The sequence below is a fragment of the Talpa occidentalis genome, unplaced genomic scaffold (genome assembly GCF_014898055.3).
Source record: "Talpa occidentalis isolate TD23 unplaced genomic scaffold, MPIMG_talOcc4v2.1 talOcc4.7, whole genome shotgun sequence".
NCBI lineage: Eukaryota > Metazoa > Chordata > Mammalia > Eulipotyphla > Talpidae > Talpa > Talpa occidentalis.
The window spans coordinates 98,348,974-98,365,376 of NW_023605083.1; the positions used below are offsets into that span (position 1 = coordinate 98,348,974).

Sequence of the window (16,403 nt, forward strand, 5' to 3'; positions counted from 1 at the left end):
TGTGGTACATATACACAATGGAATATTACTCAGCCAAAAAAAAATAAACACATACAATTTGCAACAACATAGATGGAGCTGGAAGGGATCATGCTCAGGAAATAAGCCAGAAAGAAAAAAAAAATACCGGATGGTCTCACTTATAGCAGGAATCTAGAAAACCTAAATAAGGGACCAGGAAAAAGAATAACTATTGGAAACAAAAAATCAAAATGAACAAACAAGTATGAACCAGAGACACACTATGGGGGGTGGGGGTGGGAAAAGTGGGATTGGGGTTAAAATAAGAGGGTTGCAATTGTATGGGGAATATAAAAATAAAATTAAAAAAAAGAATATTGGATTCTTTTTGGTAGGCAATTAAACTACCTTTGAGACTTACTAGTTTTTTTAACTAAAGTAATGTTGATTCACAACACTGTATGTGATTCAGAGTCATATGATGACCCATCCTGGCAGCTTTCCTGCTCTCCTGTGACTGGTCAGGTACCTCTTTTTCTTCCTCCTTTTCTTAATAAACCTGTACTTTTACATATGAATGATGACACCTCCTCAGATGCTTGTCACCATACCATATGCAACCCCAGGGCACCCTCAGCCCTCTACCATAGTTCATTATGCCTCCCTTCTTTGTTTTGAGGCTTATCTTTAAACTCTTAGGGCAAGTCAGAGGTAATTTTTATTCTATGTCTAATTTATTTTCTACTTCTAAACTTGTCTCTTCTGGGATATCTTCTTAATATCTTGTGCATTCAATGAGGTTTTTTCCTTCTAGCTTGAAATTTGATGTTTTGTTCCTTTTTAAGCTCTGGGAGTTGTCTTGTAGTTCCTCCTAATTGTTTTTTCATCAGAAATTACCCTTAGTCTATTCTTTAAAGACCGGTAGTATGATGTCCAGCCAGATTTAAGGGAACCCAAATTTAAATATTATAAGAGCATTGTATGTGTAACTTTCTCCTCCCTGGAAGTCTGCTCCAGAAATTCTATTCATTTGACTTTTCAGAACTTGTTTAGTTACTTTTCAATAATCACAATTGTGGGGCACTGTTTGAGTACTCCCAGGGTTACTTACTGTTTGGATTTCACCTCCAGGTAGAAAGCCTGGGGTTGGGTTATGGCGTAGACTCCTTTTGTTTCATTTCTCTCAAAAATCATGTCCTGTGCTGCTCAATATCTAATATCTGAAAATTTTCCTAGATTTTGTCGAATTTTTGAACTGTTTTCTTTGGGAATGTAATTCTGAACCGTATAATCTGTTCATAGCTGGAAGCTAAAATGCACTGTTTTATTTTACTCCTTACTCTTAATTTGACTTGCTGGGTATTATTTAGAAATTCTCTCAGAGAGAGCATGTAGTTAGTGTTTTTTCTGAATTCATCAATTCTGAAAAGTTTGTGGTCCTAAACACTTGAGTTCAATTTGGTTATTGAATTTGTAGATACAGAGTTGTTTTCATCTGAACTTAGAATATGTTATTTATCTGTTTTCTCTCTCTCTTTTTTTTTTTTTTGGTCTATTTCATTTTATGCAGTGTTAATGATGAAAAGTCTGCTTTTGTTATGATGCTTGTTACTCTGTAGGGAAGAGATTTTTTATTTGTTATGACTTGTAAAATTTTGGCTCTCTTCTTGATTTTCTAAAATTTTGATGTGTCCAATGTGGATTCATTTGTAAAATATATCCACCCTTTCTCTTAGGCCCTCTTTAGTCTCTTCTAATTTCTGAGAAATGCTATTCTAGTATTTCTTAGAATATTGCTTTCTCATTTGTATGTATGGATGTTGGAAATTATTATTCTAGTTCCCATTTCTTTTTCTTTAGTGCTTTACTCTCTTCGGTTTTCTCTTAGCTTTTCATTTGCCCTTCACTGGTGCCTGTTCTACTCTTTAAATTCAGTCATCAAATTTTTAATTTGTTTTTGATTCTTTTTTGTGACTATTGTTAATACTCATTCTTATGTCCTTTTTAACTGTTCTTATTAATCTCTTATTAATCTTTTATATATTTTTTTGGATTTACTTTCTTTAATTTTTAGGCTTTGGTTACCCTCTATCTTTTTTTTAAAGTTATTTTGTATGTTCTTCTTGATTATGTTTTCAATTTTGTTGTTGTCTTAGATTATTTATAAATTATATTTTATTGCTAGCTGCTTATACTGAAGGGTTTAGCCTGCAGGCAAATACTCTCAAATGCAGTTAAATGCTTGGAGCTATACATACTTCTGCATTAGTGAAGGGTTCTGAACCTTACCTACCCAATATTTCAGTCTGGACAGCTCACTTTCATCTATAACTTTTTAACTTTTTCTTGTTGTTAGACATGGAATTCATAGAACACTAAACTCACCATTTTAAAGTATAGTGACTTTAGTATATTCACTATGTTGGACAATCATTTCTTTTTTCTAACTCCAGGACTTTTCATTCCCCCGGAATGAAACCCCATATTCAATAGTAGTTAATCCCAATTCCCTGTTTTTCTAGTTCCCGGAAACCATTAATTTGCTTTATGTCTCTATTGACTTGCTTCTTGAAGACAGTTCATGTAAATAGAATCATGTAGTATAGCTTTTTTAGTGTTTTAAAATTTTTTCTTAGCTGTATGATTTATAGGTTTGTCTATGTTGTTTTTTTTTTTAAAGATTTATTTATTTATGCATACAAGAGCCGGGGTACAGGCCAGAGATACAGGGCGGGCTGGCGGGCGTGTGTGTGTGTGTGTGTGTGTGTGTGTGTGTGTGTGTGTGTTCACCAGAGACAGAGTAGGGAATAGAACAGGCAGATGGACCGAAATACACTGCTGAGGGGAGCAGCAGGCAAGTCAGGAGAGGTCTGCTGTGCCATGTGGGTTGCTCCCTGGCCAGCCGGGGATCGAACTTGTGTTGTAGAGGCTGCAAATTGCCTCATAGTGTGGTGCTAAACCCCTTGCGTCACCAGGGAGTCCCCAGGTTTGTCTGTGTTTTAACATGCATTATTACTTCATTCCTCTTTATGACTGAATCATCTCTCATATATACCACATTTTGTTTATCCATTCACAGGTACATGGACATTTGGATTATTTCTGCTCTCTGGCTATTTGTGAATAATACTGTTTGACAATTTGTATAAATTTTTATTTGTGAGCATCTACTTTTAATTATCATTGGAATGTAGCTAAGGAGTGAAATTGCTGGATCATTTGATAATCTGTTTATGATAATCTGTTTTTATATATGATATTTAGCATTAATAGATTTCTTTTGAGGGGCCTCCCTGGTGGCGCAAGGGGTTAAACACCACACTATGAGGCAATCCACAGCCTCTGCAGCATGAGTTTGATCCCCGGCAGGCCAGGGAGCAACCCACATGGCACAGCAGACCTCTCCTGACTCGCCTGCTGCTCCCCTCAGCAGTGTATTTCAGTCGGTCTGCCTGTTCTGTTCCCCACTCTGTCTCTGGTGAATCCTCACACCTCCCCACCCCCATATCTCTGGCCCGTACTCTGGCTCTTGTATGCATAAATAAATCTTTAAAAAAAATCAGTATTTTAGTTCATAATCCAAATAGACTTGTAATGAATGATTCACTTAAAAAAATAACATCATGATTACTTTGTCTTTCTCTACAAAGGGGAGTAATATTTTGTTTTATGACAGTATTAGTATCATTTAGAGGAAAATATATTAAAAGTTCCATCTTCATTGCATATTAAATAGAAATTTTCTCTTAGCAAGGCATTAGCAGTATAACTTTTTGCCCCAATTTGTTTAGAAATTACCAGTTTTGGCAATGGCTAAGCCTGTTCAGAATATTAGTAAAGGTTTTGTTGCATAGTTAAAACAAAAAAAAAAAACCCAAAACTGACATGTAGAGCAGAAAATGATCCTTATAAAAACATAAAAAAAAAAAATGAATGAATCAAATCTAGGTTGAACATAAAATTTTAGGTATTAGAAGAATGAATCAAGCATCATTGAATATAAATTTCATTTTGAATATTATAATGAATATTATTTTAAGTTTGTGGGAAAGAATTAGATTACTAGAGGATTGAAATTTATCATTGCTGTTTCTTTCCAACTTACTGAGCCACAACTACCTTTTTGCATTTCACTTGGTTTGTTTTCATAATGTTTTTCACTTTTTTGGTTAATAATTAATTGATTATTTTAATACTAGGAGTTCGCAGTCCCTGATTATCGTTCTTCTCATCTTGAAGTTAGTCAGGCATCACAGCTTTTGCAGCAGCAACAGCAGCAACAGCAGCTTCGTAGACGACCTTCCTTGCTATCAGAATTTCACCCAGGTTCTGACAGGTAATGGGATTTCTTTTATGTTTCAATCTAGAACTGTAATTGTGAAGCATGTATATACCTCACCAGTATGTCATTTGATTTATTTTTATCATTTTATTAACCAAGCTGTGAGTGATCATTTATATTTATAATATGTACTTTGAGCTCTTTTATATTTGTTGATGATTTTGGAGTAGTTTTGGCAATAATTAATAAACTCTTAAAATGTGTTGCCAAAATTCAGAGTTAATGTTATGTGTTAGAAAGTCAGGTAGATCTAGATTTGAATGATGGTCAGCTTATGTGTAGCCTTGGTCACACTGGGTGAATTGGTGTTCTCAGTTTAAGCTGCATATTAGAACCATCTGGGGAGCTTTTAAAACTTGATGCCTAAATCCCATCAGGTTGATCAAATCAGTCTCTGGGATTAGGCCCAGACATTTTGTCAAGTTGCTTGGACGTTTTCGTTTGCAGCAAGACTTGCAAATGACTGATTTAGATTCTTCAAACCTTAGTTTTCTCAGGAGTAAAAATGATGATAATAATGGCATTGTCCTCAAGGTGAGTAAGTAATTAACCATGTAATGTTGGCTCTGTATCTCATAGGTGTTCATTTTCCCTGGTGTCCTCAGCAACTCTACTATCTTTTATTCCATTCTCACACTTAGTCTATTTTGAAATCCAGTTGCCTAAGTAAATCTCCTTTCTTGTTACATTAATTTTATAAAGAACCTTTTTTCTATTTTAAGTGTTTACTATTTTAGTCTTAAAATAATAAAATGTTTGAAACTATTCTAAAATGTCATTTCTTAGTGAAGGTTATGGAGAGAGTTCAGATCACTCTTACCCCTATATCTAGAAAATATATAATTTTTTAAAAAAATTATTTTTTTTAAAAAAAGCTAAAAACGCATCCTTTGTAAAGAAGGAAAGGCATACAGCTACTGTCATAAACTGGGAAATGTGTCATTCATTCAAGGAATGAATTAGAAGTGTCTTGTATGACTTGGCCTTCTGTTCCCTATTTCTACTTTCAAAGAAGCAGTGTTGAACAAATAAAGAGGGTCAATAAAATGCTAGGATTTTTTGGTGAGTAATACCTAATTTGAGAAAATGTAAATGGAGGTGGTAGTAAGAGTAGTTTGCTTAGGAGTTCCCATTTTGCCATTCTTGTTTCCCTTTGGCTACAAGAATGCTCATTAAGGTGGGCCATTTTCCAAAGTGATGAGCCAGCACTCAGGACGCTTTACATGTTTGGATGACAGAGTGGGCCAAGACTCTTGGCAAAGGCTGTCAATGGCTACCCAAATGTACCTATTTCGCCTCATTTCCCTATTCTCTCAGGTTGTAGAAAAGCATATGGAACACCATACTCAATCCTTCGTCTGTAGATAAATACATACTAGACAGAGTGGAGATGAGCAAGAAAAACCCAAGCACGCTATTCCACGCAAAAAAGAGGGGGTGAATAGTGGTAAGGGAAACCAAGTTCAAAGCAAATACCTGGAAAGGAAAACTAAAGAAAATAATACAGTATGCCAAAAACAAAGACCCGTGTGTGTGTGTGTGTGTGTGTGTGTGTGTGTGTGTGTAAGAAGATAAAAATCAAAAACATGCCTCATGAGATCTTTGTATTATGAAATAACTTAATAGAGTATTAAAAAAACAAAATACAATAAAATTGAAAAAAATGAAATATTGAGTATTTCAGTGCCTCTAAGCATCCTCCATTATAAGTTTAAATGTATTAAATGAGAAGGAACAAGGAATAAAATAGATGTGACAAAAACTTAAACCTTTGTCATAGAAAAGGGTCTTGAGATAACCAGAGTAAATACAGAAGAGAAGGACAAAGATTAAAGCAATTAGACAGGATTTCATAAATATGGAGGACAAATTAAAATCATCCAACATATGAAGAGAACAGGTGTTTCAAAGGACAGGAAAAAATGTTCATTTAAAAAAACCCAAGTTGTTGCCTGTAAAGTGAGGGAAGAACTTTATTGATTGATAAGGACATGTTTTCTTGATTTCATCAGAAAACAGCCTGTGTAATTACTTATAATCTCTGGATCTTTGTGGACCACTATTTGGAATAGCTCTGAACTTTATGGCATATTCTCCTTAAATGAAGCTTATATTCCTTAAAAGTAAAATGGAAGAGTGTAAGTTTATTACAGTAAAAATATTATTTAATAATTTTAATTTGTTTTATAGCTATTTAGAGATAGTTCAGAGATGATGAAATTAGATTTCAAAGTTTATTGTATAATATTTTTATTGACCTCTTCTATCCTGAAAAATGAAGGGCAGTGAATATCTTTTCAAAGAAGTGTCGTTTGTGAGACATTAGTTTAAAGCTTGGCCATAAAATAAAATGTTGTTTCTGTAAATACTTTGCTAGAAAAATGAAAAGTGAAGTTAATAAATATCCATATTTACTACTCTGTGCAGTGCGTCATGTAAAGAAATCAAAGACAGTTTCTGACCTTCAAGATACTTATTATGTATTTGGCAAACCAGACAGAATGTGTTTTTGGGGGGGGTCAGAATGATGTTTTCAAAACTTTTGGATTTCTGCTTAACATCCTTGTCCTAAAGATATTTCACATTGAGGTCATTTCTCTTTCTATGTAGCAATTGCTGGGAGATATGTTATTCTCTGTTTTATTATTGGTTAAATAATGATGACTCTTGTAGCCTAGATTGTCTTGAATTCAACTATTATGATGTAGGTTTAAAATTCTTATTTAATGGATATTCTTCAGCAATTTTGAATATTCTGCAAATTGAGATACTTTCTTTCCCTTCTGGATTGTTTTTTTTAAAGTCATCCCAGCTTTGCCTCCCCCAAAGAAACTTTCTATTAGAACTAGAAGTTTGATAGTACTCCTTAATGAGGTATATATTTTTCTGGGATGGGGAAGAGAGGGCAGGGACGTGGCTTTGGAAGTAACTTTAACTAATTTATTTCCAAGTCCAGCCAGGATGTTAGCAGGGAGTTGTACATCACTTAAATTTTTTCAAGTGTTTATTTTCTTTGTGTGTATTAGGCCTCAAGAAAGGAGAACTGGATATGAACAGTTTCACCCAGGCCCATCCCCAGTGGATCATGATTCACTGGAATCCAAGCGACCGCGTCTGGAGCAGGTTTCTGATTCCCATTTCCAACGTGTCAGTGCTGCGGTCTTACCTTTAGTGCATACGTTGCCAGAAGGGTTGAGGTCTTCTGTAGATGCTAAGAAGGTAAATATTTGTTCTCTCACGCTGTGGAGTTGTTGGTTTCTAATGTTTATTTAGCCACATTCAAGCACAACGCCTTAAAAGAAAGTCCAATTATTTCAGTCTTTAAAGGTTAGAACTATGGGGAAGTAAAAATTTTGTAAAACAAAATTAAAACCACAGATTTAGTGCTCTAGACTTTTAAAGTCTGTACGTTTCATTTTTTGGTGAATGAAAATCTGAGACTGCTGTAAAGAAAAATTGCTGTTGAGTAATACATATACATTGTGTGCTGGCTTGCCTGGACTATTTTAAATAAGTATTTATATTCAGTTGCCATTTATTGACTTGCTACATGGGAGAATCACATTTTAGGTAAGGTTTAACTGTACATGTAATTTTTACAATTGCACATTCATGATCATGCCTTTGTTTTGTAATTGTGTTTATCTTTTTAATGTCTGTTTTGCTTATCATTAAGCATGCAGATTAGGAAGTGCTTGGCACTTAGGTACAGAGTAAACATTTGTTTTAGAAAGAATAAGCAGATATGGAAAACTTTTTTTTTTTAAAGATTTATTTTTATTTATTTATACAAGCACTGGGTACAGTCAGAAGCGCAGGAGGGTGAGAGAATTCACCAGAGCCAGAGCTGGGAGCAGAGCAGGCAGAAGGACTGAGGTACACTGCTGAGGGGAGCAGCGGGCCGCAGGAGAGGTCTGCGCACCATGTGGGACCCTCCTCCGGTGGCCTGGGAGCAGCCGGGGATCGAACCGGCGTCGCAGATGCTGCGGGCAGCTTTGCAACCCAGTGCTCAATTGCTGAGCCACCCCACCTGGGAGGCCCTGGAAAACATTTTTAAACAGTAAAGTGTTAACCCTTTTATTGTAATGTTAATATTTCCCCCAGTCTTGTTACCAAGCCTCTTTCCCACAAAGTTAATTTACCTTTATGCCTAATGACCTTTCCTACCCTGATAGCAGATGAATTAGTATTAATACACTTTTTGAAATTTTATGTAGTGCAAATTAATTTAAAAGATAGTGAATATGTTTGCAATTTATTTTCAAATAATTTAGCCAAAAATAAAGCCTAGATGTGTGTGCATATGTAAGGAGAGAAAGCACATACAACAAAATGTTAACAACTAGTGAATCTAGGTCAAAGGATAAATGAGTATCCATTATACTATTAATTCAGATTTTATGTAAATTTGAAATTTTTCCAAATAACAAATTAAGTGGTGAAAGTTCTTTGTAAGCTAGAAATTAGTTAAACTCTGGAAATTTTTGAGACCCACCCTACTATGTGAAATATCTATATTATAGTCAATGAGTTTATAAGAAATATTTTGCTGGGCCTCCCCTGTGGCACAGCAGGTTGAGCGTGGCGCTGTGAAGCTGTCTGCAGCCTCTGCAGCGCTGGTTCAATTCCCGGCCAGCCAGCCAGATATCCACATGGCGGTCTCGCCTGCTGCTCCCCTCAGCAGTGTATTTCAGTCAATTTGCCTGTTCTGTTCCCCACTCTGTCTCTGGTGAATCCTCTCACCCTCCCGTGTCTATGGCATGTACCCTAGCTCTTGTATAAGAAATATTTTGCTATCTCAAAAAAGAAAATGAAAAAGTGTAGTGAATAAAGGTTTTCTTCTAAGGCTGAATAAATTACTACAGATATAATTTATAATATAGATTTTTTTAAGCAGAAAGGGATCTTTTAAAAGGTCATTTATTCATCTTTATTTTTTTTGAAGATTTATTTATTTATGCATACAAGAACTGGGGGGTGGGGTGAGAGGATTCACCAGAGACAGAGTGGGGAACAGAACAGGCAAACTGAGTGAAATACACTGCTGAGGGGAGCAGCAGGAGAGACAGGAGAGGTTTGCCGCACCATGTGGGTTGCTCCCTGGCCGGCCGGGCATTGAACTCATGCTGCAGAGGCTTCAGGTTGCTTCATAGTGCAGTGCTTAACCCCTTGTGCCACCAGGAAGGCCCCTATTGATTCATCTTTAAAAACTAAAAATGGAAATATAGTATGACCCATCAATCCTCATCTGGGGCTTTTATCCAAAGAACATGAAACCATCAATGGGAAAAACTGTAGGCTCTCCATTGTTGTTTGTTTTTTTTTTTATTTTCCAAGATTTATTTATTTATGCATACAAGAGCTGGGGTGCAGGCCAGAGATGCGGTGGGTGAGAGGTTTCACCAGGGACAGAGTGAGGAGCAGAACAGGCAGATGTACTGAAATGCACTGCTGAGGGGAGCAGTGGGCGAGGCAGGAGAGGTCTGCTGCACCATGTGGGTCACCTCCTTGACCAGGGATAGGTTGTGGCTTAATCCCTTGTGCCACCAGGGAGGCCCTGTGGTGCTCTACATTTTTTATCGCAGCACTATTCACAGTAGTTAGGACATGGGAGCAGCCTAAATGTTCATCGATAAGTGATTGGATCAAAAAGATGTATTCATATTATGGAATACTATTTATTTAGCCACAAAAAAGTTAGTTAAGCTCTGGGAATTTTTGAGACCCACCCTACTATGTGAAATATCTGTATTATAGTCAATGAGTTTATAAGAAATATTTTGCTGGGCCTCCCCAGCAAAATGTAAATGACATGCAGCTATTTACAGCCAAATGGAGGAATTTGAGGGAATTATGTGTAGTAAAACAAGTCAGAATGACAAACATTCCTTTCAGTCGCATATAAAGGATACCTGGTTCCTTTGAACCTTTGCTGACACCACATATTTACTGTTTTAAAAATTATTGTTAATTGCATAATTTTTAATTTGCTTTTATTTGCTTGTTAATAAAATGAAATTTTTTAAAAATTGATCTTCTTTTCCTGTTTTGTGAATCGTTTTTTCCTGTCACCCAATTTTCTGTTAGTGTGTTTTCTATTTTATATTGAGTTGTTTATGTTATGTTTTACAAATGATTTTTCATTTGCCTTTGGATGTTATTATTTTGAGATTGTGTTACTTTATTCCAGCAGTCTTTTTTTTTTTTTTTTAATATTTTGCTATTGACTTTCCTTAACCCAAGATAATGTGATACTTTTTGTGTGTGTTTGTTTGAGGCTTCTTGTGATTTACTATTTAGTCTATGTAAATGTTTGCTGTTACGTGACTTTTATTGTAATATAAGATGTGAGGTAGGAATCTTAACTCTTCCTCCAAAATAGCTGTTGGAATGCGTCCATCATATATATTTGTTCACTATTCTTTTACCTAGTGCTTTTCTTAATGGTGGCACTAAAGGAATTTTTTTTTTTTGCTAAATATTTAACCAGAAAGGAAAATGCTGATTTGCAATAATAGATCTTAGGCATGCATCATATTACCTGAGGAGTGTTTTTAAAATCTGCTGAATCAAATTTTAATCTATTTTGCTATTATATGTGCTCTGTAACACAAATTAGCTTTTATGCATATGGTAGGAACATAGTATTAATATGACATGGAAGTCCTGGTGGTTCACAAATTGTTTTTCCCTGCACGTTAATGTTTCAAAGCTGTCAGAATCAAGCTGTCTCATAATAAATGAAAGAATGTTTTCAATGTATGAAGAAATTAAGATGATTTGAAAATTCTGTATTTAGTCTTCATTTAGTGCAAGTAGTACCACCCAGCTTAGTGAATTCAAGAACTGTTCTGCTTTTAGAATTGAACAAACTAGTGAAGATTCAAGTGTTGAAAGGAACTGTGAAGACATTTTCTTCTGTATTTTTTAATTTCAAAGGTGGATAAAATGGTTGTACTTGAATTTGATTCCTTATTTTGATGAAACATACTTTTTTCTATTGGAAACAAATGATCTCAAGGATTTATGCCTTTACAAAGGAAGCATGAATATAAACTACAGGGCTTAAGATTGCCTAAGATTGATGATAGGCTGAATGCAAATGATAGGGGAGCTTTAACTATATTATTCTATTAGAATTGTTATTGTTTTTATAAATGCTCTGCATACAAAGTTATACAGGTCTTAAGTAATATCCATAATCCTATTTTCCCCAAAAGTCTTATATTTAGCATGTACTGTTACAGAATGTAAGATTTTTGGGGACTATGCATACGTATTCTGTTTTATCTGAAATTTCTGTTTCAGGGTGTTTTAGAACAACTATCCACCCAGGTATGGTGGTACACTTTGGTTAAAACTACTCTCACAGTTCTTAATCATTATTTAATGTATGTTGGAGCTCCATAGTCTTATGAACTATGCTCATTTTGGGCTGTTTTTAAAAAAAAAGATTTATACAAGAACTGGGGTACAGTCAGAGGCGCGGGAGTATGAGAGAATTCACCAGAGACAGAGCGGGGAGCAAAACAGGCAGATGGACTGAAGACACTGCTGAGGGAGCAGCGGTTGAGACAGGGGAGGTCTGCCCCGCCATGTGGGATTCTCGCTGGCTGGCCAGGATTGAACTGGTGCTGCAGAGGCTGCGGACAGCTTCATAGCGTGGTGTTCAACCCACTGTGCCACCGGGGAGGCCCTGGGCTTCTTTTTAAAAATTTTCTTGGGCCTCCCTGGTGGCGCAGTGGTTGAGCGCTGGGTTGTGAAGCTGCCCGCAGCCTCTGCAGCGCCGGTTCGATCCCTGGCTGCTCCCCAGCCACCGGAGGAGGGTCCCACATGTCGCGCAGACCTCTCCTGCCGCCCGCTGCTCCCCTCAGCAGTGTACTTCGGTCCTTCTGCCTGCTCTGCTCCCTGCTCTGGCTCTGGTGAATTCTCTCACCCTCCCGCGCTTCTGACTGTACCCAGTGCTTGTATAAATAAGTAAATAAATCTTAAAAAAAAAAGTAAAAAAAAAATTTTTCTTTACTTTTTTTTAAAAAGATTCATTTTTTATTTATACAATAGCTGGGGTATAGGCCAGAGGCGTGGGAGGGTGAGAGAATTCACCAGAGACAGAGTGGGGAACAGAACAGGCAGACACCAAAAGCATTGCTGAGGGGAGCAACGGGAGCAGATAGGAGAAGTCTGCTGTGCCATGTGGGAATCTTCCTGCCTGGCCAGGAATTGAACCCATGCTACAGAGGCTGCGGACAGCTTCACAGCACTGTGCTCAATCCGCTGTGCCACCAGGGAGGCCTCCACTGCGCTTCTTTTAGTCTAAAGAAAAGCAATACCTTAGTTTAAGATTCATTTGTTTTGCTCTATTCTATCTTTACCTCAGACTGGAAATCATTAGGACGTGTGCGCGCGTGCGCGCTGTTAGATTTTGGGTGGAGGAAGACGTTCATTCTGTTACTGTTATCTGATAATTTGGAGGTGGAATGAGATGATATAATTGACTAAACCAATATTGTAATATAGGCAGGCTTGTTTGCCCTTTAGGAGGGTAGGTCTGGAGCAACAAAAGTTTCCGTGGTCATTTTTCTGACTTCTATACCTCAGTATTGGCTTACGGAAAGCCTGAAAACTTTTTGATAGGAACTTTTGACCCTGTTGAGTGGGATAGGCATACTTGTAGTTTATACTATTTCCCAGAAATTTGTATTATTTTACCCAGAGTTCATACTATTTCCTTAGATGTTGAGCTTTTGAAAAACCATTGCAAGGAAGTATCTGAGACAAGGTTTTCTTTGTCATGGTTGCATTATTATTTCTTCAGAAAGTCTCTACTTTCTCAATAGCATTAACTAAAGGCAGACCAGCCACTTAGCCACCTTATTCATGTATAACTTTTAGGATCTACAAAATAGTGAATCATACATCTAAGCTATAAAAGTGGTATAAACATCAGTGGAGAGAGAGAGAATGTGTGTGTGAGTGTGTGTGTGTGTGTGTGTGTGTGTGTGTGTGTGTGTGAGGAGAGAGAGAGAGAAAAAAAAAAAAAACTGCTATCATAGGACTGCTATATAGAGGAGAAATAGAATATGACCTGTCTGCTCTGTTTTCAAATTAGACTTTTTAAGGGAAACACTGAAAATTAGTGAGGAATAAATTGTTCTTGATTTTTCTTCTCTTAAGGATCCAGCATTTGGAGGCAAACATGAAGCTCCATCTTCTCCAATCTCTGGGCAGCCATGTGGAGATGATCAAAATGCTTCACCTTCAAAACTTTCAAAGGAAGAGTTAATACAGAGTATGGATCGTGTAGATCGAGAAATTGCAAAAGTAGAACAACAGATCCTTAAACTGAAAAAGAAACAAGTAAGTGTTTGAATTTGTTGCTTTCTGTATTCTAACAATGCATGTTTCCCTAAAGAAAGTATATTAAATTTTCCGTATATAAAAAGACTCATGCCTATGTATTCTGTGAATTTTTAGGGTTTTTTGGGGAGCTATTAATTTCCTTAGTTTCATTCATTTTTCCTGCCGTATTGTCTGATTATTGATAGCAAAACTTGTTTGTCTATTCCATTTTTGATCTGTGTTGTTTCTGGTTTGTTGCTATTTCATATAATGGTACTGTGTTTTTGGTTTACATGTAGACAGATTTTCTAGGACATGTACCTAGGAATAGCATTGGTAGGCCCAAGGGTATGCTATTCCGTTGTACTAGATGATGCTAAATTTGCTAAGATAACAGTATCATTTTACAGTCTTACTGGCAGTATATACAAGTTCCAGTTGGTGCATGTCCTTGCCTTTACTGATTATTTTTTTCCAGTTGAATGTGAACTATTAATCTGTTTTTAATATGCATTTCCCTGATTAGGAATGAGACAGAGCTTGCTTTTTATTTATGGATTATTGGTGTTCATATAGATTATTGGTACTTTGTCATCTTCCTATTTTTTGTATTTACTAAAATCTGTTGTTATAGATACAGGAGATAACTTCTAATTGTGCCTTGCCATTTGTTTTCTGTTTTTTTTTTTTTGGAGTGGGGAGGATTTTTTTTTTACTGAGCTAAAAAAATTCACATGCCATAATACTCATCTTTTTAAAATGTACAATTCAGTGACTTTTAATGTATTCTTAAAGTAGTATAACTATCACCACTACATAATTTCAGAACATTTTTATCACTTGAAAAAGAACCCTCATATCTGTTAGCAGTTACTCTTTTTCTCCCCCCATCCTTGGCAGTCACTGTTCTCTGTTTCTATGGAGTGCATATTCTGGGCTTTCTCAGATAAATGGCATTTTGTGTGTAACCTATTGTTTCTCATTACTATGTTTTCAGGATTCATCTATGTTATATCTTGTATCAGCACTTTACTCCTTTTTATGGCTAAATAAAATTCCCTTGCATGAATATATTGTTTTGTTTATCTGTTCACTGGTTGATGGACATTTGAGTTGTTTCACATTTTGGCTATTATGAATAATGCTGCTACTGATATTCACATATTTTTGTAGGGTCATTTTTTTTAGTTCTCTTGGATATATACCTAAGAGTGGAGTGCCACTGGTTCATATTGTAATTCTCTGTTTGAAGTTTTGAGGAACTACCAAACTGTTTTCGTTATGTTTCTACCAGCAGTATATGAGTGTACTATTTGCTCCTTACCCTTGTCAGCATTTGTTATTTTGGTTTCCATTTCCTTAATGACTAATGATGTTAAATATCTTTTCATGTGCTTGTTGGCCATTTTATATTCAGACATATCTTGGAAATATTGTGGATTCATTTCCACACCACCATAATAAAGCAAATATCACAATAAAGCAAGCCAGGAGTGTTTTGGTTTCCCAGTGCATATAAAATATATTTACACTATACCTGGTCTGTTAAGTGCAATGGCATTATGTCTATAAAATCAATGTACATATCTTAAAAAATACTTTATTGTTAAAAAAATGCTATTATCAGAGACTTCAGCAAGTCAATATTTTTTTGCTGGTTGGAGGGTCTTATATAAAATGCATTATCTGTGAAAGGCAGTAAAACAAGGAAAATAAAGGCATGCCTATATTTTCCTGAGAGAAATGTCCATTCAGATCCTTTGCCCATTTTTTGGTTGGGTTATTTGTCTTTTTATTGTTGAGTTGTAAGAGTTCTTTCTATATTCTGGATATTTAAATGTTTGCAGGTATATTTTCTATTCTGTGGGTTGTCTTTTTACTTTCCTGATAGTGTCTTTGCTATACAGAAGTTTTTTGTTTTCTTACTTGATTCATTCAAATATATATTGAGCAACTAGGAAGATACAAAAGTGATTAAAATACCTTCACAGAAGTGAGTGAAATGGCAAGCAATGGAAAGCAAAGTATAAGGTTTACTGAGACACAGCAGTTAAAGTGCTTTAGGAAATCCAGAGTGAACTTGCTTCTAGCTTGGAAAGGAATGTCAGTTGGTGGCAAATTAGGAAAGGGGATTGAGATTAAAATAGAGGCCATCAGTCTGGATTGCTAATAGTATACACTATTATAGTCTCCTTTTACTCTCTTTTCATTTTTGGGAGTAATTTAAATTTATCTGTAGTGCCAGGACTGTTCAATGCATCTTTCTGGATATGGCCTGTGTTTTTGCTTTACTGTCTTCTAGTGAACAAGGCTCTCTCAGTGTTTTACGAGTTGTTTCCTCTTTTTTTTTTTTCTGGAGTAATGTGTAGAGATTTCTTTTTTGGGAGCTTTTTCCTCAGCTTCATTATCATCTTTATCTGCATATTTTACTTTTTTCTGTGAACCCTTGCTACCACTTCCAGGGGTATATCTCTTTCTAGGAAAACTAAAGAGTTTCTCATTCTCCTCCTCATCTTCTAACTCTCCAACTTCTTCCTTAGCTTCTAAGTCCTGTTCACTTATATTCACAGACCCTCAATCACATCATAGACCATAGGAAACCTGAAAGGAAAACAGTGGCTGACCAGACAGATTTTCAGAGTTACTAGTGTTACTTGAATTGCACTGCTTTCTTAAGTCATTGCCTCTGTCTTAACAGTTTGCAATTCATTTTTTGCACCAGAACCTACAGTGTTCTTAAAGATAACTGGTGCTCATTTTC

General features: G+C 36.0%; 1 protein-coding gene across 16 annotated transcripts in view; it reads left to right on the forward strand.

Moving 5' to 3' along the window:
* NCOR1 (nuclear receptor corepressor 1) overlaps positions 1-16,403 on the forward strand; it is a 159,800-nt gene that overhangs the window by 31,770 nt on the left and 111,627 nt on the right. For all 16 annotated transcript variants that reach the window (XM_054689594.1, XM_054689592.1, XM_054689593.1 and 13 more), the window contains exons 3-5: positions 4,161-4,297; positions 7,330-7,522; positions 13,478-13,660. In XM_054689594.1, the coding sequence (XP_054545569.1) occupies positions 4,161-4,297; positions 7,330-7,522; positions 13,478-13,660 (513 nt within the window). The remainder of the gene's footprint in view (positions 1-4,160; positions 4,298-7,329; positions 7,523-13,477; positions 13,661-16,403) is intronic.